The sequence below is a fragment of the Ictidomys tridecemlineatus genome, chromosome 2, assembly GCF_052094955.1.
Source record: "Ictidomys tridecemlineatus isolate mIctTri1 chromosome 2, mIctTri1.hap1, whole genome shotgun sequence".
NCBI classification, from domain to species: Eukaryota; Metazoa; Chordata; class Mammalia; order Rodentia; family Sciuridae; genus Ictidomys; species Ictidomys tridecemlineatus.
The window spans coordinates 139031335-139058561 of NC_135478.1; the positions used below are offsets into that span (position 1 = coordinate 139031335).

The window sequence follows — 27227 nt, forward strand, 5'->3', positions numbered from 1 at the left end:
AGCCAGGATTCAATTCCAGGAAGTCTTTTGCTAAAGTACTTCAAGAGCTCATAGTTCAGAGCAGAGACGGAAAAGCCAACTAGTTGACAAAAATTGCATTCTGTGTATTTTCATGTGTCTAGTCCTTAATATCATCTTTTGAACATTTTTCTCCATGTCATTAAAAACATGGCACAGCCAGACTGTCTCTCCTGGTTGTTGCCCTGCTGGGGCAGGCCTGTGCCTGCAGTGCGCATGTCAGAGCAGAGGGCTGTGCCCACATGGGAAGTTGCTAACAGGTGTGGGCATCTCAGCGGGAGCGCTGCCAGCCTCAGCAGACAGGTGCCAAGGCAGAAATGTCGACAGCCACAGACTGGAGAGCTCCAAGGTGAACATGGGGGCTGAGTAAAGTCCCCAAGCCAGGTGCCTTGGCCAACAGACAGGAACAGGTGGTTGAGCCGCCATGGGCTGCCAGGCTCATTGTAGGCAGGCCAGGGAGGGGATCTGATGAGGGGTGACAGCTGGTGGGGGGGTCCCCTGGGAAGGAGCCTCCTGGCAGGACAGCCTGGCCATCTCCTAAATAAACAATGAAGGACTCCCTTAGGGGGACTCTGATGCCTTCAAGGGACATGTGCCCTGAGTGGGAGAGTGATCATATATATAAATATATATATAATATTTATATATATTATATATTTATATATATTATATATTTATATATATATATATATATTTTTTTTTTTTGAGATAACAGGGAAGCAAAAGGAGAATCAGGTTTAGTAAGGAAAAAAAAAAAGTATTACCTTTGAAGAGATGGCAAGACATCCTGTGGATGTGGGTCCATGGATTTGCTTAAGGGGTTATGCAGGGTCAGACCTTAAAAGAAGGATAAGGGTGAAAGATGCGGGTTTTGGAATTCATAGCACTGACATTCTATTAAAGACAAGAGAGAAAGAATACAGAAAGGAAAGCAAAGGGTGAAAACTCACATTAAGGAATAAAGAATATTGCCAGAGATGTAGATTAGAAATGAACTCAGAAAACTTGGCCATTTTCAGAAGTTTAGCTTATTTTATGAAAAGCAGGCAAAAATCTTTTTGTATAGGAAATGTGCTGTCTGAACTTAACTGACTTTGGTCAATTAAATGAAGGAATGCTTTTAGAGAATAAGAGTTAAGATAAGAGAGGAATGAATTCTTTTTAAAAAGGCTAAATCCTTAAGTATAACTTTGTTCCATAGTACTTTGCCAATCGGATTCATATGGAAATGCACCCTTCTTCTTACAAATAAAAATGTTTTTGCAAACTATAAAATTTTCCCAGATTAATATTCTCTTAGGTGAAGGGAATGAGCGAAGAGGCTCACTGTGCACATAGAAATCTGGCTACTGTATCCCTTTTAGGTTGTCCTGAGAAGCATTCCTTTATCTTCTGATCTCAGTTCATTGTTGAATCTGAGAAGGTCATTTTGACCTTCAAAACAAGAAGCTTAAGGAATTCAGATGATTTTTATAAAAGTTTTAAAAACATACTCAGCAAGTAAAAATAATTTTGCCTAAATCTTCTAAATCCAAATATTTTCAAATAGAATCTAGAAATTAATTTGTAGTTCCTTTATAGTTTGCAGAGTTACAGGAAGAACTGATTTCCTCGTTTTAGATTGAATGTTCTTTTCTCTTGGGTCTTTGTTCACAATGAAGTGAAAGGTCAATTACTCAGTGAGTCTTCAAAAATCTCTCGGTGTGTTACTGAAGCCACCTCATTCCAGGTCTTAGAGAACTGGACAGAGAAACACCTTATGTAACCTTCTGGGATAATTTTAATGAACAGGTCCTTGGGCAGAGATGGTGTTTATCTTGGAACTTACCAGTTCGGCACCTGACTAGTTGAACTGAGGGGTTTCTTTTTGGCCCAGTGGTATAAGCCTGCAATCCTGGCAGTTCGGGAGGCTGAGGCAGGAGCATTGCAAGTTCAAAGCCAGCCTCAGCAACTTAGTGAGGGCCTCAGCAACTCAGGGAGACCCTGTCTCTAAATAAAATACAAAAAAGGGTTGGGAATGTGGCTCAGTGGTTAAGCGTCTCTGAATTCAATCCCCCCCCCCCCCCCCGCCAACCAACCAAACAACAACAACAACAACAACAAAATTGAGGGGTTTCAACAGGAAGGGAGGGAAAACCATGGTACTAGGCCAAGTGCATTCTACTTGTGGTATCTCAATTAGTCTCATCTGGTTGAAAGCAGGGTAGCTCCTTGTTGGGTCCTCCTTACTGTGGTGATTTGATTGCTATCTCTTTTATCATCTTTTGAGTTATGTTCTTCATGAGTTGACTGGTTCAAAGCTTTCCAAGACCTGCATTGCAGAACTCCTAGAAGATTGATTTTGTGCAGAAAGTAGCAACAGCTTCCATGTGTCTAACAGCTTATGGCCAGCAGCTGCTTAGAGCCACCCAGCAGTGGAATATGTGGTCGGAAGTGGGGAACGTGCTGATCAGTCCAGACTATCCTTTCAAATAGTTTGCCTCTGATTTATGCCTTTTTTTGTTGTTTTTGTTTTATTTGTGATGCTGGGGATTGAACCCAGGGCATTGGGCAGATGCTCTTCCCCTCAGGTGTATCTCTATCCCCTGGTTTTGTTTTTAAAAGGAAAGTTAGTGAATGTATAGATTTTCCATTTAACAGAAATATATTGAGTGTCCTGATAGATCCTATTATGATCTACACACTCTGGTAGCTAATACTGAGGAGTGGTGTGTGGGGGAAGTTACAGTGATGGAATTAAGATGTCTTGTTCTCAAGGGACAGGAAGAAAAGACACATATACAAAGTCCAGAGGAGTGATTCATTTAATGTGCTAAATGCAGAGAGGATAATTATACCTATCTTGGGGGATCAGGGACATGTGCTTAGAGAAGGTGGCTTTGACATGGATATTAAATGGTAGGTAAGAGTTCATTGTTAGAGGTGGAATAGAAATAAGGAAAGGGACATTTCAGCCCAGCAGATGACATAAATGGAAGTGTAGAGATGGGATTTTTTTTTTTTCATGAATCACCAACAAAACCCAGAATCATGGGTGACATGTACAGAATAGAATTTCTTGAGACTACACTGTGGAAGGTTTTGCCTGTTCAACTCAGATTTATATTTTATAGGTAAAGGTCACTAGGAATCCATGGAGGATATTAGAGCAAAAGAATGACATGAACAAATATTTGTGGGGAAAGTCTAGTTTCATCTAATTGTAGTTGACACGGGGGTTGGAGAGACAGAGATTCTGATGGTATCTGGTGAAGGGATCCTGAGGAAAATGGTGGAAGGAAAGGTCTGGAAGGGTCAAAGGAGAAAGTGATTATGGAGGAAATAATGTTGAGACTTGGTGTCTTGTAAATGTTCAAGCCGCAGAACAGGGTGAAAAAGAAGGCAAGGCCACGTTCTGTGGAAATGTATCTGGAAGAACTGTCCAAAGCAGGCAAGTGGAGTGCAGGAACCCATAGAAGATAAATTGGAGTCAATTTGCCTGTGGCACATGTGATTAGAAGTGTATGGAATTAGTTAGAAATGATGTGCTGCTGGTGCCCAGGAAGGCACTGGGGGTGGCGATGAGTTGTGTAAGTGTGTTGTATGAGTCATCAGATGTCAGGAGTTGGGATGAGGAAAGGCAGGAGTTCATAGGAGTAGTTAGGAGCTGAGAGTGACGCTGTGCAACACACAAAACATGATAATAAATGATTGAAGAAATGGGTGTTATTGATCCTCCTAAGCAGCAGGGGCACCACAGTGAGAGTGGAGGAGTCATGGGAGAGTGGGAGGAAATGGTTGGGGCAGATGGAGGGCTGGGGCATTAGAATTGAGAGCTGGTGGTTTTGGCTTATACGTTTAATACATTGCCTCTAACAGAGATTTGCCTGAGAGCATTTGGGAACAGAACTATAGACTTTGTACAGTTGAAGTGAATGAGATCCATGAGGAACTGACTGATTAAATAAAAGCCGTGAAGAAGTGAAATTTGAAGTTAGGAAGCTAGAGGTAAAAGAGGAACTGCAGAGTCTTGCTTGGGCGTCATTGAAGGATTGGTTATAAATTTCTCCTCCGTCTTAGAAGCTCTGGAAAGGACATTACAAAAGGAAGGAGTAGTAACAGTGTCAAGGCTGATGGGAAAGAGCATTGGAATTAGGGTTTGGGGGTGGGCATGGTAATATTTGATTGGTCCTGGCTGAAGTGGGGCTGGGAAGTGGGCCGTGGAGCCAGTCCTGTCCTTATATAATGGTCATTTTAGTCAGCTCAGTGGCATTATGGGTGTTCAGTAATCATCATTCCTTTTCCTCTGTGGGTTAGAGTTTTTCTTTAATCTTTTTCTATTGAGTCTAAGCTTTGTGCTTCCCTGGTCTTTGTTCTTTCATATATCTGACTTCAGAATGTTCTCGATATGAGTACCCCCAGAGACTTCTGTCTTTTTAAACTTGATTCTGTATCTGTGAATCAGATCTGAATAAAAAGCTGAGTAATTCTGAGAGACCTCAACCAAGAAGTTTAATTCCGGGAATAATTGTTTCCAATGCCTTGTCCTACCTCAACAATACCTTTTTTTGGCCTAATTTGTTGCTTCAGTGTAATTTTAGGCTGAAAATGTGTTTGATGCTTTAGGATACAAGAAGTAAGATTTGGGATGGGAGACTCTCTGATAGCCCTTTCTCTGGAGGGGATCTCTGGTAGCTGGAAGTAGAAAATCGTATGAGAGAAGTTTTGTTCCTACAGTTTCTTTGCCCTGTGGTTGAGAGCACATTTGCCCCTCAGCTCACAGCCAGAGCCATAAACAATGGACAGGTCCTTGCAATGGCCTAGGACTGTGGAACCTGTAACTTTCCTGGAGGCCCCAGTCACCAACGCAAATCATATTCTAAAGGAGACAGACTCAGAATGTTGAGAATATCCCTAAATCTTGCCATTCCTCAACAATTCTCAGTTCCCTGGAGGACATTATGTTAGAAGTAAGTCAGATTCAGAAAAGCAAATAGCATATGTTTTTACTTATGTGTGGAAATTAAAATGTTGATTTTGAAGAAGTAGCGAACAGAGCAGTGATTACCAGAGCTTTGAAGGCCCCGGATGTAGAGGATAGTTAATGGGTTCAGGGGGGCATATGGGTAGAAGAAATAGTGTTGTGTTTTTTTTCCCCCCTTTGGTATATGTGTGTGCTGAGAATCAAACCCATGCTAAGAATCTCACACATGCTAAGCATAAGCTGGACAGCTGAGCTACATCCTTAGCCCAGGAGGAATAACTTCTAATGTTCTATAGCACAGTATGATAACTATAGTCAATAGACATTGTTACCTATACAAAGTCTGCCTAACAGACATTGTTCTGAACACCTGGAGGTGGAGGTAACGGAGGAGCTAATTGGGGGACACTGCATGTTGAGCTGGAGCTTTTTGCAGAGCTAGAGGGTCCCTCAAAGAGGACTACATGGTGCTCAGAATTACCAGACAGAACAGCATCTTGTCAAGGGCAGGATACTGGGAGGAAACAGAGCTCTTTCAGTGACTTGGGAAGGCCAGGAGCCTAATCTTTCAGGAATCTTTTTGCCATTTTTAATGAATTCCTTCTAAAATTAAAAGTAATTCTCAAAACAGCCTTGAGGGACAGGTGGTTCTATTCCCATTTAACAGAGAAGCTAGATGAAGTTCAATAGATTAAGGAAATGGCATTTATACTGCAGACAAGTTGACAGAGCTAGATCTGCACTGGTCTGCCGGATTCGGAATCTCTTCCCAGACACCACATTGCCCTTTTGGAGGGATAAGAGTAGACCATGGTTTTATATAGATAGCCTTTGGATGGGTGTATATGAAAATCCAGGATCTTATATAGTAATTCTCTGATTTCTTTCCTCTCTTCCCATCCGGTTCTTGTCTGTGACCTATTCTTTTGGTTGCAAACTACTCCCTACTATACAGGGCAAGCAGTATCTGTTTGCATCCAAAGCAGAAAGAGTTTCAACAGCCACATCTCCGGAGGGTGAGCTGGTGTGTCTCTTTGCTGCATTTCTTCTATCTGGGGGCAGGCAGAGCACAACTGTGGCTGTCAGGGAGGGAGCACAGCTGAAGTCAGCCTCCATTTGATACCTCGGCACATGGTATCATGGTCACATTACTCCAGTGTTACTGACTCAAGCTGTTGTGTGATTGGTATTTATCAGGGCCACAGTTGGGGGAAGAATTCTATGCACTTTGTAGGAACAATTTCACAATGTCTCATATCCCAGTTGCCACATGTTCTCATAAAAATATCATGAATCCAAGCTTGTTTGCAGAAAACCGAATGGCTGTTTGCCCAATTCATGTACCACTTGAGGAATTCTGGTTATACCTTGACCTTTCGACCTTCTATTGCCTGTGAGGTCTTTGAAGGAAGCCCCATTTTCATCCTGATTTTAATAAGGAAAAATTAAATATTATGCATGTTTTATTCAATTAATAATACTAAGTATAGAAAAAAGGACCACAGGGGTGATAAATCATTTATAAATTTGGTGCTGCTGGCTGGTAGATTGTTACTTTGATAAAAGTAAGAAACTCATTGACAACAACTAAGAATAGCAAATGTAAATTCTTCTTGTTTACATTTAAAGAAAATTAGGTGGTGTCTTTTTAAATTTATAAAATGATGAAATGAAACTAACAGATAGTGTTTCCTTTTTTGTTATTTTGCAGAAAAAGCCACTGTCTGCAATAATAAAGGAAGTCTGTGATGGGTAAGTGTTCCTCAGGGTTCATTTAAAGCACTCCAGTTTATGGGTTGAAGGCAAATAAAATATTTCCAGTGCAGTAGTAAAATATTATTCATAACTCACACTTGACCATCCCAAGTCACTAAGAATTACTGCCTAAGAATTACAAACCCTTTTCCACCAAAAATTTACTAAGAGAAGAAAGTGTGAAATGGCTGGATTATCCAAAGTGGGATTGGTTTTATTTATTTTGAAAAGTTGTGTTCCTTTTGTTCTACTCAGTGGGGAGCAGTCTAAAGGTTCCTGAGGTTAAATACACACTGCATCTGGTGTAAGCTAAAAGGTCGCTCAGGTCCTCATAGAAGATGAAAGAATTGAGAAGACAAGTCCATGGGCAGTTGAACTGCCATGTGGAATTTCACTCTGATATGGCTTTTCTATTCTCTTTGGCTGTTCTGACAGTCCAAGGGAAAGCACATATAAAAGTTGCATGAGATTTTGACTTGTAAAGCAGAATTGTGTACAGAGTATTACTTGGAATTTATGTAAGACCTGGAATCCTTAATTGGAATATTCCAATCTGCATCAGGCATACAGATTGGGGATTATTGAACTCAGACAATTGAAATGTGTTAATTATCAAAATTTAAATTGCATTTGTTTCCTTTGTTTTCCTCTCTCTGCTTGAATCTTTCAAAGTAGGAAAGAAGGTTCCAATTTATATTTAAATCTCTCACCTCCGTCCCTGAAGATGAAATGCTTCCAGGTGAACAGTAGCCTTGGAATAGGTCCAGACAATCCGTAGACGAAATGTTTGGTGTTAGGGTAATGAAGCGTGGGCTAACACCATTTACTTGAGAAACTCCATTGTGGTGTATTAGTTAGGACTGCTCATCCTAATCATAGGGCCTTTTAATTCATCCAGCTCTATGCAATTAATAAAAATGAAAATGATCACTTTTGTTCTCCTGATCACTTTATGCTTATATTTTTTAAGGTGGTCTCTTGCCAACCATGAATATTTTGCACTGCAACATGCCGATAGTTCAAACTTCTACATCACAGAAAAGGTAGGTCAGCTACATTATTTCATCTGGGACACTATATTTAAGGAAAGTAAATCATGACTGAGGTTTCCTGTTTCCTCTGCTCAGGACTAGACATGCTGGTCTGAATTCTACATCTCTGCCATCTATGGAAATAGGGTCTGTAAAGCAAACAACTGCTGCTTTAGTATCAACAAGACAATATTTAGTTCATTTAAGAGTGAAGACCAAATAATTTCTGAGTCTTGTTTAGCAAACTACTTTTGCTTCCTAACAGTGAATGTTAATTACTTCTCTTTCTCATTGTTTGATTAAGGAATTTGAAACTTAATGACTTAGTTTAACTTTCTTCTCACATCCCTCCCCCCTTTTATTTTTGCTTAAAATACTTGAAATAATGACAAGAAATCTTTACCAATACTTGGGAACCTACTTTCTTATTGGATGATTTTTCACTCCTTAATATGCCTAGATAAAAAGAGGGATTCATGAGGACCATGAATGGCCTGGCAGCAAGTAAAATTAATATCCAAGAGATCCAGGCTAGGATCTGAGCCAGGCAAATGAACATCTGTTTGTTGATTTTTTTTTCCTGAAGATTAACCTGTGATATAAAAATATTGGCTTTGGTTAATAGATAATAAACTGAATCACTGAGGTCAAATGGCCAGACTGATGTCACATACTTGATTTTTCAGGAAAGAAGTGAGTTTAGATCTTTGTGCTTCTATGATTTTGTCTTTTTGGAAATTTTTAGAATAGTTTAACACTCAGCTCGATTTGGGGGGAAAACTCCCCGAAATGCATAGGAATCTGTACTGTCCTCATGGAACTTTGTGGGGTTGATGGGTAGGGAAGGAACAGCTCAGTGAACAGCTGCCATTACAAGATGGTCAGCCCTGGAATGGAAGTGAGTACGAACTGCTTTGGGAGGAGAGAGAATAACACAGTTTTATTCCAATCAGCATGAGTCAAGTGGTGGAAGGTGGACACAGCGAAAAGGATCCTACACATACTTGTGCCTCCCTTGCACTAATTTGGAGAGGACGGGGATTCCATTAGCAGGAGGGGGCTGGCTAAATGCCTGGAAATGCTTCTCAGAAATTGTTCTTCCCAGATGGACACTGCAACTTTTGTAAGGGATCATGCTTTCTTTCCTCTTCAAATGGATTTGCTACAAAGATGAGAATTAAGGAGGGCCCCAGAGTGTTGGTTGCATACATTAATTTTACCTTTTCTTAATTCCGTAAACATTTTGTTTCCTGTCTCTTTCCCCTTTGCTTGGTTTCTGAGTATAATTATTTGTTGTACAATTTCCATGTGAGATAAGGAACATATAAATAAATACAAGTTGAATGTGAGGAGTTAAGTGTATCACCTGCTTTCATTCATCAGCCTTGGATAGTGAAATCAACTCAGTCGGTTGCAAGAGCATTAAAAAATGAGAGTAGAATAGTTCAGAGAATATGTCACCTGTATTGTTTGTGAACTCTTTGTTTCAGACACCCACATGTGAAATGCATGTAGGTTGTACTATTTTTTTTTTTTCTTTTATCCTTTGGTCAGAAAGCTGAGTCACAAGTAGCCTTGCCATTGATTAATGTGTATGGGCTTGCGGCTTGCGTCCCCACTGGCTGTTGTGTCTTCTGTCATCATTGTCGGAGACCTCAGTTTATTGGAGATTACTAAGACAGAATTCTCAGACTTCAGAGAATATAAACACTATGGGGAGACTACTTTAAAAATGTAGGTTTTCAAATCCGAACAGCAGACGTCCAGATGGTGCAGGACTTTCTTGGGTATTTCATAGGACGTTTCATTTGAAGGACCCCTCCAGGGAATTCTGATGTGGGATACCCAGCGACCACTCAAAAGAAACACTGCTCAAGGAGGGGTCTCTTTTCTGAAGTCGAGGACCCCTGCATAGAGAGCACAGTATACTCTGATCACAGGTTGTCACAGAGTTTGATTGGAATAACTTAAAAATTAACAGCATCCTATAATGTTGCTTTCTCTTTTCCTAATTAAAATTCAGATACACTCAGAAAATCCAAACTCCTGAGAACAGGATAATATTTATTATTTTGTGAGGCATCTTAATCATTTTCTGGGGACCCTTGTTTGGCCTGAAAAATTTATTCAAATTCAATGTTGAATTTCAAAGGGACTGGCCCCCTAAGACTACCATTGGGTCTTTTTGCCTTCATTATTTTTTAATTAAGAGTTTAGAGAGTGAGAAGACTCATCTTCCCAGTCATAACCCTTTTGTTTGTAAATAAAATGTCATTGCTCTTCTCCTGCAGCTGTTACTGGCACAGCTGTGTGTGCGTGTGTGAGACACAGGGCTGGACACGCACAGGGCAGGAGGCTATGTTGAATCTTGGCTCCACAGGGTCAAATCTGGGCTGTCTTCCGTGTGCTGTGTAGGTCCAAGTAATTTCTTACAAGTATTCCTAAAAATAGAAAACCTCTCCATCCTTAAAATAATGTAATTAGCATCCTCTCTGTTACTTACAGCCCAGTGAGTTGTTAGGTAATATTTGTATCACCATGGTAACCGGTGACTAATTTCTGAAACTCGTGCATGCTGTTAGTTACAGATTTTCACTTGCATATGAGATACTCTCCCTCCCTCTGCCAAAGATAAAAAATCACCTGTCATTTCAAAGGGAGAAAATTTTCTAGACCTGGCCTAATAAGCAAAGAGATGTGGTTAGTGGGGATGCTTGATGATTCTCTGCTAATATGTTCAGGAAGACACCTCTCCTACTTTTCTCAAGTTATCCAAATCCATTTTTCTCAATGGTGATCATCTACTCATTGGGCTGTTAACTTGGGTTTTTTAGTGCAGCAGAGAAAATGTCATGTTAAGTAGCATTCTGCTACTTGAGATTCAGCTATTTGCACATTCAAATTCTTCCCTGGGAGCCTATATTTTAGGGTGATGTCTGAAAGAGAGAGAGAAAGAATAAAAAAGTGAAAAATGAATTGTGTGCTTCAGTGGACTTGTCTTTTGAATAAGGATTGCAGAGAGAGTACTCAGCATTTTGGTCACTACCCTTGTCACAGTTTAATGATCATCTTCATTTTAATAAGGAAGTGAGACCAAGAGAAATTACATGACAATGTATATAGGTCATACAGGCCAGAAATGACCAAGCTGAGATTTGGACCTTATTGGGTCTGACTCCAGAACTCTCTCTGCCACCTCTGATGAACCCTCTGTGTCCACTGTCTTGGCCCCCATTTATTTATGATGCCCTTTCTTTATTGACATCAGGCAATTGTTCCTGATGGTAATTGCCTTAAGACATGAAATGCAGGAAGTTACAGCTTGTGAGTACTGGTTACCTGTTTCAGTCTGTGGTTTCCATGTGAGGGTAAATTGTGGGAAGTTGTAACAGGTAATTTTCTGCTCACTACGGATTAGCAAAGTGCATTCTATTTGTCTTTTGCTCTGGATTGCATGACTGTTTAAGGGAATATAATTATATTAATATCATTCTTTTTAGGCAGATGAGAAAATTGCCTTTTGTCTTTAACCCCAAGCATTCAGAAAGCTGTGTCCCCCAAAAGTGCAGGGCATGGTGAAAGAAGCATTATAGGGTTGTGTACTAGAGGATGATTTATTATGATTGCAGGACACTATTTGGCTCCACTCTGTAAGACTGACTCCAGAATGGATGAAAGTATCCTATTACCATAAATTTCTTATCTTGTAGTAACTAAGCCTATCCTATTACCATAAATTTCTTATCTTGTAGTAACTAAGCCTCATCCAGATCCTCTGCAAAGTTGGCCCCAGGAGCCTTTGGGAGGAAATGTGGTCTTTTGGGGAACACCCCTTTTTGATCATCCCCACTTTCTAAGTACTTGGGGTTCTTGGACAGTCCCTGAATTACCTAGAATCCCTGGGCAGACAGAACCGTGTGGTCTCTGGGACATGTACATTCTATTGGGGAGATCACTGTGTGTAATTTAGTTCAGTTGTCATGCTTTGGTGGACATAGCCTTAAGCAAGCACAAGCAAAACCAATCTTCAGAAAGGATGGAGGAGGCTCAGAGATAAAGGGGATGAGGGTCTGTTCAGAGGAGATGGAGAGGGGAACATTCCTGTCTTGATCTCCATCTCTGATTTCTGTGTCCCTTGTCTGTTTGTCCTCATGAGATGGCCTGCTGGGGTCTGTCAGATGTGCCGCTGGATTAAAACCAGCTGTTTGGGCTGGGGATGTGGCTCAAGCAGTAGTGCGCTCGCCTGGCATGTGTGCGGCCCAGGTTTGATCCTCAGCACCACATACAGATGTTGTGTCTGCCAAATACTAAAAAATAAATATTAAAATTCTCTTTCTCACTCTCTCTCACTCTTTATTAAAAAAAAAAATAATTAAAAAATAAAACCAGCTGTTGGCTGATTTTTGTGATTTTCACTCAAAGAGCTTTCCTAGCAATAGTATGTTCACTTGGGCAAACCAAAGCCCAGGAAAGCTGTAAATTTCCTAATTCAGCCAAATACCCTGGACAACACTCCCTTTTCTGCTGCCTGTGGTAAAAGATTCTGGATTCTTTCAAAAGAAGTCACTGTTGCTTCCTCAGGAGGCCACTCCCTTCCCCAGTCTGACCAGTGCACGCTTGCACATGGACATTGGGCCTGCTCCTACAGGACCAGCTCTCAGCTGGCCAGGATGGGTGAAGAAAAATCTTCTTGCTCTTCTCTTTGCCCTGTCCCTTTGGGTCTTCTGTGTCTCCCAACTCCAAGCATTTCTCTCATGCTCCTCCTTGGCCGTCTCCTTTCCCTTTTGATACCTCAATGTCTGTGGTCCCCTCTGTGAAAAATGTGCCTTGCCTCCAGAATTCTTTCTTGCCCTGTGATCAAAACTGTTATTGATGTTTTACGGCTGCCCTGTTAGCAGCTTATATGTCTGTCCCCAGACTTGGTCAAAATGGGACGGTCCTAGACGGCTTATATCCAGGGCTACCAGAAAGAAATGGCCACACTGGAAGGAAACAAAACAAACAAAACCCAACCATACATAAATACATTCAGTAAAATAAAATTGAATTGTCTTTCCAGTATGCACCAGGCACTGTGCTAAGCTCTGGGGACAGTCCTAATCCATTTGATTCTGATAGAGAAATATTTACCCTGTATTAATTGATGAGCATGACAGTAAGTGTCACAAAGTACAAATATAAGGATCTGGACATAATGAAGCCTAGAGGAACATTAGACAGAGGTCTAAAAAGAAAGGAGGGTGGATAGATGGAAGTCTTTAAAATGGTCCAGATTGGTGTCCTACAGGGAATCCAGGTGTGAGATGGGCCAGATGTGGCCAGTAAGTTTTGCATAAGCCCTGATTCTCAAGGTCTTTTATAGCCATATTAAAGATTTTGAGTTTCATCCTAAGAGCATTGGGAATCCTTGAGATAGTTTAAAGCTGGAACTGACCACAAATGATTGGACTCCAATTACTCTGAATATGCTGTGTTGAAGGCAGTCAATCTATGGTAGAAACTATGAGAAAACATAGTTCATTGTGGAGAAAGAAAAAAAAATCCAAGGGTGGTTTGAAATATGCAGAGAGATTGACAACAAATTTTGGGTAGCACTTTTGATTCCAAGAAGAAAATGGGACCAGATAATAGTCTTGAAATGTCTGTATCCAAAAAGCTTACTGTCTGTTACCTCCTTGACAGCTTGGCTAAGGATTATAATGATATTTTACAGGTGAATAAAACTGGCTCATTTTACTTATTTCCAAAATGACATCTTCTTGAAAATTTGTCAATTTACATCTGTAATGTTCATATTTATATTTAGTTACCTAACACATGCAATTTTAATTTTCCCCTTGGATCTAATTTAGAATTCAGACACTCCTAATTTCAGATATGAATTATATTCATAGGAAAATAAGTGGAGAAACATCTGCAATATTTTTCTATAGAATGGGGCATGGCAGTATAAGGGAGGGAAATTTATTTGCCCTAATTTGATAGTCCTATATGTGTTGTGGTGAGAAATATAATTAAGACACAGTCCTGTCCCCATAGAGTTTTTAGTCTAGACATAGGTTAGTTGATCTCACCTGATGATTGAAAAGGTTATAGAGAATATGATTTTTCAGTCACTTAGTCTTATAATTCTGTTAAACCATGTTAAAAAATCTTTGCATAGGACACAAACTCTTCTACTTTGATTTTGAAAAAAAAATTGTCATTGAGATATAATGCTCATCCCCTAAAATATGATTGTGTCAACTGCACAATGCAGTGGTTTTTAGTGTATTCAAGACTCTCTAAAGCACTTAGTTTTTAGATAGCAAAGCTGTGACATTTTCACCCAGGATGTTTTCATCTTCCAAAGCAGGAGCTCTCAGACTTGAAGGTAGATCTGGAGATGTGGGTCAAGCAGCTTGAGGCTAGGGTGCAGGCATTTTTGACAGCTACAGGTGGTCCTGGTACCATGCCTCAACCCTCACTGCTGCAAGTGTGGCCAGCCTCTAGATAGTTACCCTTATTCCTGATGGAAAATTATATTGTGAGGGTTTTTTCTTTTTTTTTTTTTAACTAGGGATTGAACCAAGCAGCATTTAACCCCTGAGCCACACCCCCAGTCCTATTATTATTATTATTATTATTATTTCTTTATTTTGAAACAGGGTCTCACTAAGTTGCTAAGGGCCTCACTAAGTACTGAACTGGCCTTGAACTTGTGATCCTCCTGCCTCAGCCTCCCAAGCTGCTGAGATGACAGGCATGCACCACAGCCCCTGGCTGTATTGTGGGGTTTTATTGACTTCTAGACTGACTCTGTTTTTGTGCTGCCTGAGCCAGGTGTCATTCTGATTGGTTTTCACTGTTACCTAGACAGAGAAGGAAGTCCAACCTCCTTAATTAACCTGGTGTCTAAGTGTCTCACAGTTTAGCCCCCAGTCAGTGCTTCCAATTTTATTTTCTTTTTCTTGTTCCTTCAATTTTAGCCAAACCGCCATAGTCTTCTCCAAACATACCTGCTTTGTCTCTCTCCTGTAGCTTTACTAACCCGGAATCAGTTCAGTCTATCCTCCTTCTCCACCTTCTGTTGTGTTTCAGGTATTCGATTAGGACTGAGGATAAAGACATGACATGATATCCCCCTTGCTCCACAGGGCCTGAGGGTGAAGAGACAAGCACATACCTGCAAGCGAAGTCATTAAAATAACTGCATTTCAGGAACTGCCTTCCTTTCCTGTCAGTCCATTTTCTGCTACATAACAGAATACCACAGACGTGTTAATTCATAAAAAAAAAGGGGGGGGGAAATATATTTCTCATGGTTCTGGAGATGGCAAGTCCAAAGTGGAGGGGCTGTGTCTTTCAAGGACCTTCTTTCTGAAGAGCAGGAGAGTTTACGCAAAAGATGAGAAGAAAAGCCCTAACTCACTTACTTCTACTTGCCAATGTGTTAACCCACTTCCTGTGATAACAACTGTTATGGTTTAGACATGAGGTGTTCCCCAAAAGCTCATGTGTTAGACAATGCAAGCATTTTCAGAGGTGAAATGATTGGGTCATGAGAACCTTAACTTAATATAGATTAACTGGTCAGTAACCATATGCAGGTAGTGTGTGGCTGGAGGAGGCAGGTCACTGGGGGTGTACCACTAAGGTTTATATTTTGTCCCTGGTGAGTGGAACTGTCCATGGCCTGATCTGTTTTCCTCTCCTGTGATGTTCTGCCTTACCTTGGGGCCAAGAGCTATAGAGTCCACCATCTATGGACTAAGACCTTTGAAATGGTGAGCCCCAAATAAACTTTTACTCTTCATGGTGACCAAAAAAAAAAAAACAAACTGACTAAAACAAGAATTAATCATCTTAACCTACTTACTTTTGTTGGGTTCACCTCAAAACACTGTTGCATTAAGGATTCAAGCACTTCGGGGGTACATTCAAATCCTAGCATCTCCCTGCAAATCCTAAATGATTTGAGCTGTAAGGAACCTTGGCTTTTTTCCTTAAATAAATTTTGCCCCAATTTTGGAGATTAGTTTCTTTTCTTTTCTTTTCTTTTTTTTTTTTTTTTTGGTATGTGGGGGGGGAGACTGGGGATTGAACCTAGGGGCATTTACTTACTGAGCCATATCCCCAGCCCTTTTTTTGTATTTCATTTAGAGACAGGGTCTTCCTGAGTTGCTTAGCTACTCTCTAAGTTGCTGAAACTTGCTTTGAACTCAAAATCCTCCTGCCTCAGCCTCCTGAGCCACTAGGATTACAGATGTGTGCCACTGTGTCCAGTGCAAATTAGTTTCTTAATTCAACCTTCTTATCTTTTCCACTCATTTCTCTCCGCTGCTATAGCAATCATTGTCTTTTTAGTTTACTGCCTCTGAGGTTCCTTTGTTAGCTAATCTGGACCCAAATTCTTATTCCAGTGAAGTTCTGTTCAATTGTTTGTGTGTTGATTTGTTGTTGTCTCCTTAGCATGATTCCAAGTCTCTTACCATAAAAACAAACAAACACACACCTGTGTTCCAACCCTATATCCACTGATTGTATTTCATGGGTTCTTGAAGTAATACCTGGGTATTCAAAGATTGTTGATTTTATATGATGCAGTTTCATTGTAAGATAAAAAGTACAATTAGTTGCTGAATAAATTATGTATGGTGTTAGTTAATTCAATTACCAGAATATGCACTTAATGTGTTTAGATTATTCACAGTAGAGGAATTGCAGAGTGAATAAATCAATCTTAATGATCCTCTTAGAGTCTTAAAATAGTGTTAAATTTTTTTGTTTGTTTTTTAGCCCCCACAAGTGATTAATTATCTTTTCAAAATAAATACGCATATTCATGTACATAAAATATGTACTGTGGTAAATGTCAACCAAAAATTTTTAAATATTCATGAGATGTCAGAAAATGATATGCAACCCTTGTCCCTTGGATTTAAATATCCCCCTTTTTTGAAATTATATATTTTAGAGAACTTGGTCAGTTGTAGGAATTTATCTCCAGTTTATAAGAGTAATGAAGGGGAGGTATTGAAATAAATAATAGAAGCCCTTTGGTCCCTTAAGATATACAAATAAACATCATTATGTAAATGATCAAACAGTCATATAATTTCATTAATATTTTTAATATTACCAGTTTCGTTCTCATTATAGCAAATTACCACAGAGTAAAATGGTGGTTATGAGAGGTAATTTACCCCAAATTCTGTGATGGTTCAATTCTGAGAAAGTGAGTTTTACTATGTTCTATTCCAAGCTAGGATCCATTAGTATTTCTGTGGCTCTCTATCTTTAGGCAGTTTGGTTCTGTGAAGACAGTGGTCATAGAATAGCAGAGAGACTTGTCAGCTTACAGACAGAGCTTCCATGAAGGAAAACAGCACCAACTCTGAAAACTTGTGGTGTCCCCTGACACTCCCTTTTCCATTACATGAAGGAGAGTTTAGGAGGGCCACACCCCACTGAATGACACATTTTCCAATAACCAGGGAACAATGGGATGCAACTATTTGCAGTCAGAACTCTATGTACCTATGTTGAAAGCAAGAATAAAGATTGGAGTGGTTATTTTGGCCAGCTGGGAAAAAGCACTTTGAAATAAGCCATCTTGTAGTTTGCTTGAAAATGCAAACTATGAATTAAGAGTGTTTTATGTTACGCCCTTTCCCCTAGACCTCAACTTCTGGGTTTCTCCTATCAGAAATCTGAAAGATTATGGATAGTATGATTATTTCCTTTAGTAACATTTTGGATTTTTCCCAATTCAGTAATTGAAGACAAAAGGCAGGATTGAACCAAGGGCATCATAAGAGTCATGGGGCGTGACTGGTATTGGTTTGCAGGAGGGTTGATTGAGGTGCCGAGGCAGGTGGTACTTTGGACTCCCTTTACCTTTTCTCAGTCCATCCAGCACAACTTGTGAACCTGGGAATGCACATGCCTGTGCGTGAACACACACACATACACATACACACACACACACACACACACACACACACACACACACACACACATACACACCCTGAAACTCATCCTGATCTCCCCAGGGGCTATCCATCCCTGGTGCTGGGCTTCTCTTTTCAGTCAGTGTTACCCCACCTCTATCCTGGTGCCTTTGCTCCTAGTGACTCAAAACAAATTGGCAGTAGACTTTCTGAAGTCTCTAAAAACATATTTTGGGTGGTTTTAAAATTTTTCTAATTAGAGTTTGAGAATTGGATGGAAGCTATCATTTTAAATCACTCGGTGTTTTTCCTTTAGAGAAGAGTTGGAAGCATGTAATACTTATTTCAGGACGGAGGAAAAAAAGACAGCCTAAGTTGAGTCACATAAATGAGAGGGAATGAGAGAGAGGAGGGCAGTGAGTGCCATCGGTATTACTCAGATGTCACTGGGCTTTGTGACATGTTATTTAATGTTTACCACTGACTGTTGGATCCAGGCTATAACAAGATGATTACACAGGCAGCTTACTTTTTGCTTGGGCTCCCTAGCTTGTGTTTGGTAAGATACGACTGCTTCTAGAATTGCAGGCAAAGATAAATGCCAGAGGTCATGATAATTCCATGTTCTCCAGTTCAGCTATTAAACCAATGAATAGATTGAGTCAAGTCCTGAAACATTTAACTGTGTAATGCTCAGATACGGAATGAGTGACACATGGTTTTCCTCCAAAGACAGGCACTTCTTTACCACAAATGACAGTGGAAACACCAGAAAGCTCTTTCCAAACAAAACTAACAACAGTGAAAAACAAAAAATCATTATCAGTAGAGATCAGTTCCATTTGCTAGAAGCTTAATTGCCAATCTAAGCACAATCCCATTTGTGATTTCATACTTCAGCAATGGGATTTATATTTTAATAGCTGTTAGACTCTTTGTCAAAATTTTGAGATGGAGAAAAAAAAAAATATATATATATAGTGTGTGTGTGTGTGTGTGTGTGTGTGTGTGTGTGTGTGTGAAGAATAAATAAAAGGTTCATGGAACAACAGATACTGAACAGCTTGGAATGGCTTTTTTTGTTGATATTTTTAGTCTGTTATTTTCTATTTTTCTTTATGTTTCTAAAATATTTGCCAGAACCCATCGGGATGATTTCATGACTACTAATGCTTGTGGTCCATAGTTGAAAAACATTTCAATATAGTCTTTACTCTCCAAGATCAAAAACAAAGCTAGATTTCCCTACTTTTGTTTTCCTAGTGTATTAAACAGTGCCCAGTAAATAAATATTAATTTAATGGGAAAATGAATATCCCGACTATAGTGAACCAGCACTTAGGGTCAGGCACTGGAACAAGTCTAAAGGGAGAAGGAATAAATAAAAGAAGAAAAGGTAAAAAGTTAGGATGGAATACTGGAGAGAGAACCAAGGAAGGGGATCTTGCTTCCATTAGGAAAGGTGGAGTGCCCAGGGCTGTTTTATGCAGATGACAATTGGTACTAGGCTACCCATTCTTTCCTTTGCAATTATAGTTAAGGTAAGATAGAATAACTCTTGTATGATTGACATTTTTTTGGACCCCTTTGGACTGTGGCCTTATAAAATCACCCCAAACTCAGTAACTTAAAGCAAAACACATTCCCAGTGTAGATGATGAGTTAGCCTCACTGATGCTTTGGTCAGGAATTGGGACATAGCAAGGCAGGGATGACTTATCACTGCTTGATGTCTGGAGCCACAGCTGGGGGGGACACAAACAGTCTGGGGAGTAGTTGGGGGCGGGAAGAATTTGGAAGCTTCTGTCTTCATATGTCTGGCTTCTGGGCTGGGATGACTTAAGGGCTGGCCTCAGTGGGGGTAGCTGGAGTGCCCTCTGTGCGGCCTTTCCATGTGGCTTGGGCTTCCTCACAGCCTGGTGGCAGTGATCTGAGAAGGCGCTCCCTGAGAGTGACTGTTCCATGAGAGCCCAGCAGAAACTCCATGGCTCCTTATGACACAGCCACAGGGATCCCTCCACCTCTCTTGCCTATGCTGTACTGCTCCAAGCTGTCAGAGCTTGCCCTGATTTAAGGAGTTGGACAGAGACCCCCCCATCTCCATGGAAGGAGTGGTAAGAACTGTGGAGCTTGTTAGTAAGCCCACCCATCATCCCTTTCAGAGAAAAGTTGTCAGGAAGTTATAACACTTTCCAGAAGTTAGCCAAAGATGAAACTGTGTCTTTTGCTAGATTGCAACTTCAAAACTGGGAGCCAGAGGACAAGATAAAGTAAGAAAAACAGAAGAAAGCGCGTATCATAAAAACAGAACAGCAATGATGTAATTTTCCCAAACTGATAAGGAAAATGTGGCAAATAAAGCTCAATTGCTCCTCTCTCTCTCTGTCTGTATCTTCTCTCTCTGGTGCTGGGGATTGAACCTGTTATGCTCGAATTTGGGACCCCTAAAAGACCACCAGAGACCAAGATCAATGTAAGCAGCAAAGAGGTGTTTATTGCGAGCTAGCTCAGTCCTCTGCGTGCACCCGGCAACTGGTGACTGCTGAGAGGTCCTGAGCCCAGGGTTTGCAGCAGTTTTATACACTCTTTGGGGAAGGCAGGGACTTCACATACATCTTAGCAAATCATCACACACCACGGGAAAAATCATAAAACAACTCTAAAACATGAGTAGCACATTCACTGGCGGTAATAAGTTGAGTAAGGGTGATGGGTTAGTACAAGAGGGGGATTCTTTTGAACTGATTGGTTTAATCCGTGAGGGGTGTATGTGCTAAACTACAAGGTTTCCCAACATGTTACGGGAGGGTCATCTGGCATCCCAGGTATTTTCCCTGTCTCATGCTGATTGGTGGCTGCTAGGGGGTTGCTATGGGTCCTCACCTAGCCTGATCAAGGCAGGGACACCTGGCACAGCAGATCTCTCCTGTTATTTGTAGGTAAACAACTCAGCAGGGTGGGTATGTGCCTAGGAGTACTCTGTGGGTCTTTCCAAGGACAAGGATCCTGCCCCGCCCCCTTCCTTGGACAGGCTTTGCTCTGAGGTAGAAGCTGGTTTCTCAAACCCAAGGGTGCTTTACCACGGAGCTACATCTTCAGCCCTTTTTATTTTGAGAAAAGGTCTCATTAAGTTGCTGAGGGTCTTGCAAAGTTGCCTAGGCTGGCCTTGAATTTGTGACCTTCCTGCCTAAGCCTTCTGAGTGGAGTTGCTGGCATTATGGGTGTGTACCACAAAATCCATCTTGTTTGTCTTTCTTAAGGGCAAGGAGGAGGGAGCAATAGAGTAAACATGTTCCTGAGAATTTATTATGCATTTAGCTATTTACCCCTTCTTCTTTGAACAATTCTTAGGGAAATTGGTTCACCTTAAATATACATGAAAATAAAGCCAAAGGATAAAAGTGAGTGCTTTGATGTCATAAGTGCTCTGGTAAACCAGTAACTGCTCTTAACTTTTGCAGGTATTTGATGGTTTCTGAATGAGAAAGAACCGAGAAGCGGTGGTAGTCCAGTTGTAGCCCTTTTCTGTCTCTGGCTCTGACATAGGTCAAGGTTACCTTGGTTCTCAAGCACCTTTTAGTGCATGCACTCTGAACTCTTGGAGGTGGGGGCTACAAAAAACAAATTTAAAAAGTGATTCATTGTGATCTTATCTAAGTTTTTCCATTTCATTAAGAGATAAATAAAGAGGGAGAGTTTTGTCTTCTATTAATTTCTCCCACCCCGCCCCAATTGTATTCTTTTTTCTCTCCTCCCTAATGTTTATTTATTTATTTTCTCTTCTGGTCTTTTTGCTTATACTTAATTTCCTTTCTTTCAAGCTACCTGTGACTTCATTCTTATTTCACTCTATGTATTCCTACTACTGTCTCCTGAATTGGGTTATTAGCCATTTTTTAAAAAACTCTTCTCTTTATTTCTTTTTCCACCTGCTTCTCTTCCTTTCTTTTTCCTCCCTCCCTTCTTTTGTGCTAGGGAGTGAACCCAGGGCCTCCCACATGCTAGGGACCTTCTATAAACCTCCAGCTCCCTTCCTTCCTTGATGCTCAAATGCCCTCTCTTGCAACTTTAGACTTATAAGCACTGTAGTTAGGTTCAGATTTTAGATATTAAAAAAATAGGTGTACTTTAATCATTTAAAATAACTTAGATAAAAATTCTTTTCTAGGTATATAACATCTCTGAAGCAAATAGATAGGAACTCTCAAATATCTTTTTAAATTTATACAAACAGATTAAGCACATTGGAGACATTAAAGGAAATGAAGCATAGAAATTTTAAAAATTATTGGAATCCTATTACTCAGAGAAAACAGGTATTCTAGACTATATACTTCAAATATTTGAGTTTAGGAATGTATTTGCATTTGAAAGTGTGTAAAATAGCTTGCATAGGGTTTCATAACTTGCATTTTAACTCATTCTGTGGCAGGTGTTATAACACACTAGTTAATGTACTTGGCCTATTTCATGGTATAATGGAGACTAAATGCAGTTATGCCAGCAAAACAGTGTGCAAGGCATCTAGCTCCCAGTCATCCCTCAGTGAGTCACATTTCCTATTTATTTGTCAGATTTTCTTAATGGCTGAAAAATATCCAACTCAACTTTTAAAATCAGTTCCTTGTATTTGGACTTTTGTCTTTCTCTCCCCAGTTCCCTCCACCCCCTGCCCCCCGACCAGTTGCCCTACATTTTTTGAAAACAATGCTAAAATATCCATTTTTAAACTAAGTCTATAATTCCTTAAATATTTCCTTATAAAATATTATTAGAAGTTGAATGTGAAGTCAAAGAAACCGTCACCCTGGCATATATGTAGTCATTATTTATGGAAGAGCCCTAAGTGCTTGATACATTCATGGGCTATTTCATTTCAGCATTTAGAGATTACACATGTCTTAAGAGTGTTGGAATTTAAGGCTGTATAACTTTAGAGGGTCAAAATTAGAACTGAAACCAATATCCTTCAATATTATTACAAAGAAATTTCCATCTGAATAGCCTTCAAAGATGGTTCAGGAATTGCTGACGGCTGTGATTTATACAGCCTTTTCAAATATTGTTTTGAACTATGTGAGAGTGAATTAAACAATCAACCTGAGCTCTAATAGATCCTTCTAGATTGTAATAATCAACAGTGGCACAGTGAAGGCAAGCATCAATATCGTTAACTTATGCTGCCATGTTAGGTTGATTTTGAGCAGATCTTAATTGGAAACATTTCATTTCCTCCTCTCCTTATGCATAGATTTACACTTCTTATAAATATGTCATTGACTGGGAAGATTGTTCTGCTTTTATTTTAAACCAGGCATGAATCCACCCACTCAAGAGAAATCATCTAAGCAAGTTAACTTCCGCTGAGCCCATGTCCCTGGCTCATGTGAGATCAGGGATAATTGCAATTTATTGGCTGGGAGTGTGTCAGGTGTACCATCAATGTGAAAACCGAATTTCACTCTTTTCAGTAAGTTTTGGGTACTTTAGCTAGATTTCTATTATTTACTGTGAGGAATAACTGTTGGGATTAGAAATTAGGTATACAAATTTGAAAGGGAAAACATCTCTTTCTTTCTTTCCTTCTTTCTTAGCCTCTAGAAGACTCCTGAAATTTCAGTATAATCTCTTTAAAATGGTTGCCATAGGCAGCTACCAACCCAAGTGTGGTGGGCAAAGTTCTAGGAGGTTCTGAGATCCCCACATGTGGTATTACAGGCCCTGCATAATGCTCTTACCTCCGGTGTAGTCTGGACTTGTGAATAAGGGGGACATCACTTCTATATTATATGACACAAAGATTTTGCAGATGTGACTAAGGTCCTTAATCAGTTTACTTTGGATTAATCAATAGTGAGAGTATGCTGGTGGGACTCATTAGCTGGGCCTTTCAAAAAAAGAATCATTAAGGAGACAATTCCTGTTGGTCCTGATGACCACATGTTGTGAAGAGGGCTGTGGAGTATGGGCCTGAAAGCACCCACTCAGAGTTGAGCACGTCCCTGGCCAGCAGCCCACTAGGAAACCTGGGGAAGAGGGCTCTTTAGTCATGCAACCAGAGGAAATGAATTCTTTAACAACCTGAGTGAACGTGGAAGAGGACTCTGGGTCCCAAATTAGGAACAACACATAGCTAATTCACACATTGATTTTGGCCCAGGAGACCCTGAACAGGGGATCTGGTTAAAATGTGCTGGACTTCTGACCCATAGAAACTGTGAGTTAGATTTATGGAAATTTGCTAGATAGCAATAGAAAACCAATAAGTATACTTTGTGAATGTTTTCAGATTTTCTCCACATTGAGTAAGACAACAAAACACAAAACAAATTAAATGTGGAATCTTGGTATTATAATGATCATCTATAATACTGGTTATTGAATTTTTATGTTAATAAGAAAGTCTAATTATTTCTGCTGATTACCTTAATAAAATATACATTTTCAAACCTAAGCTCATAAAGCATACTAATATTAATGCAATACTTCTTTGTCTGTTTTAGGTTCTGAGATATCATATGATTTTTTTTTTCTATTCTTGAACAAAAGGGTTCCATTATTGGGAAACCACTGGCTTGATTAATAGGCACTTTTTAAAAAGACTGTGTTTTGGTTGTTTTAAGAATGTAACTGTTGGCAGGAAAAAGAAGAGTAGGATTTTGCAAGGCTAATTTATAGTCAGCACATTGTTTTTAAATATATGTTTATCTTTAATTGTTCTTTCATTACAAAGTAATGCACAGATGTAAGAAATTCAACCACTACTTTTGATTCAGACAGATGAGTTTTGTGCTAGTGCTAGTTTTTTTTTTTTTAAAGCAGAATTCATTTAAATAGTAATTTTAAACTTTTAAATCTGGCCATGTTTCAAGTATATCAAGAAAGTACAGAAAATTATATAATTGACATCCATATACCCCACCATCTAGATCTTCATAGATGCTCACGTTTTGTCTTTTGCTTCACATCACCTTTAAAAAAATTATGAGTATAGCTACAGTCTTACCTTCTCATTTTCCCTGTCTGACCCCACCCCCATACTTCCCTTCTCAGAGTAAATACTAGCCTGAAATGAATGTGTTTTATTACCATGAATGTTTGATAGGTTTTCTACATATGTATGTACTTGTGAATAACATATAGAATTATTTTGTATTTGAAATAGAAACTATAGGTATGTTCCCACAGGTAATGCTTTGCAATTTAATTTTTTTTCAGTCAGGGTAACATTTTTGAGATGAATAATGTATGACATCCTATGGTATGAATAAAGCAACTGATTTATCCATTTGTCACAGTTATTTTCTCAACTTTGAAATCACAGATAATTCTGTGCTATACATATATGTATGTGTATGTGTGTGGGACTGTTTGGAAGTTTCCGTAGGACAGAATGTAGAAAACTTTGGGGTAAGAAGGTATGCTAGAGGGGATGGGGGCGCTGGGGTTGTGGCTCAGAGGTAGAGCATGCGCCTAGCATGTGTGAAGGCCCTGGGTTCGATCCTCAGGACCACCTACAAATAAATAAAATAAAGGTACGTGTTCAACTACAACTGAAAATTTTTTTTTTTTAAAAAGAAGGTATGCCATCTTGAACTTTTATAGATATTGTCACAGGGCTTTTCAAAATGGTTCCAGCTTCCAGGGCCACCTGAAGAGTGTAGAGTTCTCTCTTTCTTCCTTACTTAAACCAGTGCGTGTTGTCCTGCTAATGTCATCCAACTGGATGGGGCTGCTGTGGGACTTCTTGTGGCTTCTGCTGGCATTTCTCCCACTGCTGGGGCTGAGCATACTTCCTGTATTTATTACCTATTCAAATTCCCCTTCTGCAAACCACCTATTCAATCTTGGTTCAACAATATGGACACAAATCCTTTTTTAAAAAATTTATCTCCACACTTCCAATAGCAATTAATTTTTTTTTTTTGGTTATAGATGGATACAATGCCTTTATTTTATTTGTTTACTTTTATGTGGTGCTGGGATCAAACTCAATGCCTCACACATGCTAGGCAAGCATTCTACACTGAGCCACAACCCTGATCCCCCCATAGCAGTTTTTTTAAAAACGTTTTTTTATTATATCTATTGTCAAATAGACCTTAACCATTTTTATATGAACAGGATTATCTTTTTTTTTCCTTTATCACTAGGGCTTTCAGTATCTAGTTTAAAAGCACTTTTTATTTCCACATATTTTAAGGATTTTTTCTGTGTTTTCATTCAAAAGTTAGAAAGTTTTGATTTTCATATGGAGACAGTCAATTGTCCTAGCACCATTTATTGAATAACGTATTGTCCATCTCCTCACTTCCATGGTTTGCATGATCACCTTTGTCATATGTGAAGTTTTCATGAATACAGTAGTCTCTATGGCTTTCCATTTCATTCCATCACTGTACAGCTTTCATTGCTTACAACTCAGTAACAAGACTTCATAGCTACTTAGAATGAACCTCTGCTGTTATGGGCTCCTTTCCTCTTCCTCCTCCTCCTCCTTCTCCTCCTCTTCCACTTTCTCCTCTTATCCTTTCTTCCCTTCCTCTTCTTCCTCTTTCTTCTTCATTATCATTATCATCAAAATCACCTTGACTAGTCTACCAAACGAAGAGCATATAATTGCCAAATCTCATTAGTAATTTGATTAAAGTCAAATGTAATTTGTAGATTAATTTTGGAGGAAAATTGCTTTCTTCAGGATATTGACTATCTCATCCATGAAAAGTCATATATCTTTCCATTTATTAAAATGTTCTCTAACATTTTTCAATAAGGCTTAAGTTCTTGTAAATATTTAGTAAGATGTATGCCTAGCTGTCTCATAGTTTTGTATCCCTTATAAATCATATCTGTTCTTAAGGACTTCTGTCGTTTATAGCTATCTATGTACCATTTATTGTTTTCTGTGTACAAGACGTTTGTTGAGCTTAATTTCTGCAAATATACAGAGATGTATTTGTCAGTATATTTCCTCCTCCTTTAAAGTTTAATAAAGTAAGCATCAGAGAAATTAAGTAATTTGAATATGGTTGTATATGAGTATCTGTACAGCCTGTATTTGAACTCTGTTTAATCTAAGTCTTTACTTTTTGCTAAAAGCGTTTCCTTTTAAATTGGCTAATGCATCTCTGATGTATGCTTATCTAGCAGGATCTCTTTATAGAAAAAGCCAAAGTGTTATTATAGATCCTTTATGTGAAAAAGGCATTTAATTCATCACATAGATGTCCCTTATGACCAATTAGTTAATTCATTTGGATAGACACATACATGGCAAAGAGTAAGTCTATAAAATAAATGCTTTCTATAACCATTATCTTTGGATCAGCTCTAAAGGAAAACACCAGGCCTAATTAAATTAGCCTTTTTAAAAATTGCTCATTACCTTATAATGCTTAAGTGAATGTGGGGTGAGTCTGCCCAAGTGATGGACAGCTCTGGAGACAAGGTCTAGAACACAGTGTGGGGACTCCAGGGATAAAGGAAGAGAAAAGTTATTGCATTAGGCTAAAGTGCACATGAGTTTTT

General features: G+C 39.4%; 1 protein-coding gene across 4 annotated transcripts in view; it reads left to right on the forward strand.

The window, feature by feature from the left end:
• Elmo1 (engulfment and cell motility 1) overlaps positions 1-27227 on the forward strand; it is a 557509-nt gene that overhangs the window by 120943 nt on the left and 409339 nt on the right. For all 4 annotated transcript variants that reach the window (XM_021722279.3, XM_078039850.1, XM_005319199.5 and 1 more), the window contains exons 3-4: positions 6693-6733; positions 7707-7779. In XM_021722279.3, the coding sequence (XP_021577954.1) occupies positions 6693-6733; positions 7707-7779 (114 nt within the window). The remainder of the gene's footprint in view (positions 1-6692; positions 6734-7706; positions 7780-27227) is intronic.